Source organism: Fulmarus glacialis, unplaced genomic scaffold, assembly GCF_000690835.1.
Source record: "Fulmarus glacialis isolate BGI_N327 unplaced genomic scaffold, ASM69083v1 scaffold5357, whole genome shotgun sequence".
NCBI classification, from domain to species: domain Eukaryota; kingdom Metazoa; phylum Chordata; class Aves; order Procellariiformes; family Procellariidae; genus Fulmarus; species Fulmarus glacialis.
Window position 1 is genome coordinate 28,853 of NW_009222466.1, and position 5,445 is coordinate 34,297.

Below are 5,445 nucleotides of genomic sequence, written 5' to 3' on the forward strand. Positions count from 1 at the left end.
ACATCTTGATAAAAATGGGAGTATTTAGTCACATGCACAGAGAAGAATTGGGAACATGGTATTACATGGACCACAATTATCCCGCATAGGTCCTTCCTATTACAAATTACAGTCTTGGAAAATAAAAGCAGCAGCAGGGTAAGGGAAGAAAGACAATTTACCAGAAACACAAAAGAGGCCTGGGACAGGGGAGGATTAAATTTTAGTTAAAAGACAGGCATTTTATTTCTTAATTATTTTTTAACATTCCAGGTTTATTCAAAAGACATTATTCTGCAGGCATGTATCTTACAGGTCTTAAGACTGATAAAACACTAGGAATAATGCGATAACCCTAGCAAATGAAGACATGGCTAAAATCATACCAGTGATTTTTTTTTTTTTCTTTTAATAAAATTTTGGACATTTCAATCCAATTTTTAATACTGGCCAAAGCCATTCATACCTAGAGCATTTGGAATAGTTCATTAAAGGAACAAAACTTGACAAGATGCAAACAGCAGACTACACTTGATTTCTGCAACTGATGGCAAAAGCTGCTGGAGAAGTATCTGTACACTTTGAAAATGTTACATCAGTGACGAATGGAATTTTGTGCTTTAATACTTTGCTTGAAAAGTCTCTTTATCCAACATGAAGTCAGCAAATCTCTGCTGGAGCTCCTTTTCTCTCTCCTGCTGTCGCTGCACATCTTCCTTCAGACACTGTAAGGAAAACATCATTAAGCAACTAGTCAGTTTTTCCAATAGTCACACCCATGAAGATCTTTACCAAAGGTTGTATTTTAGTTCATTCAGAAGAAGGGGTCAGAACTGAGACAGGACATTGCTAAAATCACTTACTTTAAATACAAATGTATTCAAAGGCTGTTTAAGAGAAAGAGGTATCTTCCTCCTCAAAGCCACGCCAACCAGTTAGAGGCTGGTAAGGCAGGTGGTGTTATTCAGGAGCAATGGTCCAGATCACACATACACACATTGTTAGCCAGCAACAGGGCCGCAGGCAAATGGCCTGAACTCTGAGGATGGTTCAAAACTATAATTACAGAACAACTGCTCAGCTTCTGAAACTGAGAGCCATGTTTAAATCGGTACAATAACCCCATTTCAGTATTGGCTTTCTAGAAGTCCAGCCATCTGCAAGTCTGACGACAATGTTAGCTTCAGGCAGTAATACAACCAACATGTGAAAAGAAAGGAGAATCTCCTGTAGTATATACTGGCATTTGGTCCACTGACTTTTAAGTAGGAGGCTTTACACAAGTTTCAGATCTACCCTAAGTTCTAACAGTAATTAAAAACAAAACAAGCCAAATTAAGATGGATATGGAACTTCTGCCGATACGCATTGCAAAAGATTAATAAAATAAACCACACAAGGAAATAAAATAAAAACAAAGTTAAAGAACACACTAGTAGATTAGTCCCAGCTTCTAATATATATATCACAGAATCTTTGATACTGAAGTCAATGGCAGAGGAGTCTGGTAATAGCCAAAAGTGTAATTTAAAAAGACCATTAAAAACTTGATACAAACTCAGGCTGTGAAACTCAGAGCCCATGCACTGTAAAAACATCTTTTCGACAAAGTGCCTGTATTTGACCTAAGGTATTACATTTAGGAATCTCACCTCCAGTCTCCGAGGGATTGCAGCATCTTCATGTTTCTTCAGTTCCTCAAAAGTACGCAGCTCCAGATGTGCCTGTTCGATTTGGTCCCACAAATCATTCAATTGTTTGATGAGGCCCATTGCTCGAGACTGATAACCACCAAGCAAGATCTTCAGCTTCTTCTCCATCTTGGCAGCCCTCTTTGCTTCAGTTGTCATGTGACCTCTGTTTATCTGTCAGAAGGAACCCAAGAATTGTTTTATTTATCCAGAACTCAAAAGTCCAGAGGGAAAAAAAAAAAGTAGTAAAAATGTATCTGTGGAACTGTATCGAGTTGGTCAAGTTCTTTGATTTCTATTAACAAATCATACCGCACATTCTACAACAACCTAGATTTCTGGATTAAAACCTTTACAATGTAAATACATTATTCCAGGGGTGAAGTCCACTAGCCAAAACAGGGGTGATGACACACTATACCAGTACAGCTTTATAGACAGGAATTGTTGCAGTTGCTGAGCTAAGTAAGCAGTCAAGTCACATGATAGCTTCCTGCTCCACATCCCACTTACACAGGAGATGTTCTTTGCCTTAATAAAGAAAAACTAAATAAAGGTATTATGTTCCTCCTTTTCAAAATTATATTCTTAAGTCTGCAAAAACAGCCACATCTTTCAATCCTTCTGCCTATCCCAAAAGGATTCACCTAAATCATATTCCATAAAGTAAAAAGGCAATCGGGAACATTAAGGCAGCTCTGAATCTGTCTCTCTGTTGCAGAGAACCATAACGAAAACATTTAGATTGGTCTGAGTGGCAAATGAATGGCAATGTTGGGGCATGGAAGCACTGCAAGGAACAGCAGAAGGACTATTAGAATGGTAACTAAATTCTACCACCTATCTGCATGCACTTTCTCAGGACAGCCACATCAGGAGACAAAGGACTAAGACTAAATCCTGGTAACTCACAGAGGTCGGAAAGGATGGACACACAAACTACTGTCTGCTTCTAAAAGATATGAAAGGCAAATAAAAAAAACCCCAAAACCCACAAAACAAAAAAACCCCATGGTCAGCATCCTAAGAAGAACCCAGGTGCCACGATGAGAACTCAAAAGGTGGTTACCCATCATTCCTGGTGTCATCATAAAGCATCTCAGAAAGACCGCTTGGAATCAAATGTCTCGGTCGCTGAATGCTGGACAGATTACTTGATTAAGTGTTCAAAGTCAGGTTGGACAGGGCTTTGAGCAACCTGATCTAGTGAAAGATGTCCCTGCCCATGTCAGGGGGATTGGACTAGATGATCTTTCAAGGTCCCTTACAACCCAAACCATTCCATGATTATGTGTCTTAGTGTTTGTAAGCATGTGAGTATGAGGCTGCAAATAAATGAAATTGGTTTTGTCTTAAAATAAAGTACCCTCACCTACCTGTAAGATCTCCCATTCAGCTTTACTACATTGCTATAATGTTGAAACATTACTCCCTCCTGCACCATACCAAAAACCTGGAGCTCCCCGGTGGCCTCTCTAGTAACGCTGCTTTTGCGCAGGGCTTTCCCCTTATGGATCTCACAGCAAGAAGGTAAGATTATCTTTAGCTAACAGACAAATACTGAGATACCACAGTGAATCAGCTGCCTAAGGTCAGTGGCAAAAGCCAGAAGCAAACCCCCGCAATTTACAATCCAATAGCGTACACAACATATATGACAAAGAGATGAGATTAAAATATGGTATCAAAACCACAAAGCAATTGGCATGTTAGACATGAAGCTCTCCCTCCCGTATCATTCCGGTAAGTGCTACCTGGTGTGCCCTGGATTTAGAAGTCTTAGTTTCCCCAGAGTTGTCCAGGTTAGTCCCCTAAAACCATAATCCAGACATAATCCAGAAATGGACAAGTGATACAAATTACAAAATTCTGCCAATGGGGACACAACGCAAATAAACAAGCATATTCATGTTAAAATGTTATAAATGTTTTATATAACATTTATAAATAGCAAAGGTAACAGAAGCCTCTGCGTATTTTTATACATGTATTCAGTGGGGCAAAATTAAAGGAGCAGTAAAAGCATGAAATAGCCATCAGCATTTTTAAAGCCTGATAGACGGCATCAAATAAATCTTTAACACTGCATCACAAACCAACAAATTAACACAGGACTATACCACTGAGCAAAACTGTGGAGAGGTGTACCATTTCAGATCTCTAAATATGGACATAAGGTTCCTGGTTGGGTTTTTTTAATGCGACTTCCTTTAAAAAAAGAAACCACCACCCTTTTTTCAGAAAGCATTGTGTGAAAGACGCCAAACTCAACAAAAAAAGAACCAGGCTTCTCAGATTTTCATTTTTGCCACAGTTAAAGACATATTAGTGCAGGAGATGAAGAAAAATGTGTAAGTTTCTCAAGTGTTAGAATATAAAAGCCTAACTTGGAACCACAGTAGCGCAATCACCCAACCTTGCCTCGTTTCCCAGCCTGATAAAGAAACGAGGCAAGGTTGGGTTCACCAGCTTTGCTGGTCAATGTTCTTACATACAAAGGAATTACCACTGATCAACCAAGAAGCAGAAGCATTTCACTGCTTCGAACCCTTCAATTATCCAAGATACCATCTTTTACCAATGAAACTAAACTCCATTGGGAAGGAACTACTTTCTGATCTGTCCTTTACAGTGGTAACTACAGCCAGCCAGACAACCCCCAGCCACCAGGACTAGTGCAGCCATCTCGGCCTTACGCACCAAGCTATTGCAAAGCGCATTTCATCAACCTTTCAAACCGTCCAACTTTATTAAAGGACACTATCATACAGCTGGGTGTTTCTGTAAAATGCCCTACTCCTTAACAATTTATTCACTCATTTAAAACAGTTTTAGTAGGTGGTGCAGAAATAAACAAAGCGAATGGTCAAGGGAGCAAACTGTTAATGGGTGAGTGAAAAAGAAATTTGACTTTCTAAGCTGTCTAGTTTGCTCCTGGGGAGAGAGATGCAGACTGCTATGCTTTTCAGATTCTGTTTGCAATGTAGACTTAAGCTATGCCCAAGGTGCTTTAAGCATACAGAAAGGCGCCTCTTTTCCAATATTTATACAAATCTAGAGAAAATTAAATAAATAGATTAGGGATTTGTGAGGATACTCTCGGATGGAAAAGTATGAAAGCTTTAAATGTCTTCACTGGTAAATAATATGCTATTACTGCAACAACACATACAGCTGTGCGGTAAATGAACTATTTTCCAATTACTGTTTCTTGGATGAAAAACGTGTGTTGAGAGCCACTGACATTTAGAGATCATGGAATAGATGGATGCACAGGCAAACAGAATTTTGTTTGTAACAGAGGTCTAATGTAACAAAGATCAATTGTCCCATGTTGTTTCACAGCATTACAGACAACGTACAGTATGCTTGGTATGAAATGAAATTTCAATCAGAAGTCACTTTCCTAGAACAGGTTAAAAAGACCATTTAGAAAAATTCCACTATTCTGTTGTCCCGAGTGAAGATCTGTCAACAACCTTATTTTTTTAATAAAATGTTCAATATTGAGTACCTGAGGACATAATACAGTTATAAGCGCTATCTCCACCGTACAGAAAAGAGACTGGAGCAGGGCACTGCGGTCAGAAGTCCTGAATTATCTGCATGCTCTAAGTATCACCAGTGGCAGTGGCAGTACTGGGTTGGTCTCGCACTTTTACGCACTTCAGTTGGGATTCACGTTGCTTGGCTTTAGACATCAACATCCGAGCTTGTCACCCGAGGTCTTCCCATAATCAGGAAAGAAACTGGCAACTCTAGGGCATGGCTCCGC

The 5,445-nt window shown here is 39.4% G+C and overlaps 1 protein-coding gene across 1 annotated transcript in view; it reads right to left on the reverse strand.

The window, feature by feature from the left end:
* Window positions 1-233: 233 nt before the first annotated feature.
* Window positions 234-5,445, reverse strand: part of CDC5L (cell division cycle 5-like) — a gene marked incomplete at its 5' end in the record, with an annotated part of 32,372 nt that continues 27,160 nt past the window's right edge. The window contains 2 exons of the mRNA XM_009581446.1: window positions 234-704; window positions 1,632-1,844. Coding sequence (XP_009579741.1) covers window positions 600-704; window positions 1,632-1,844 — 318 coding nt within the window. The remainder of the gene's footprint in view (window positions 705-1,631; window positions 1,845-5,445) is intronic.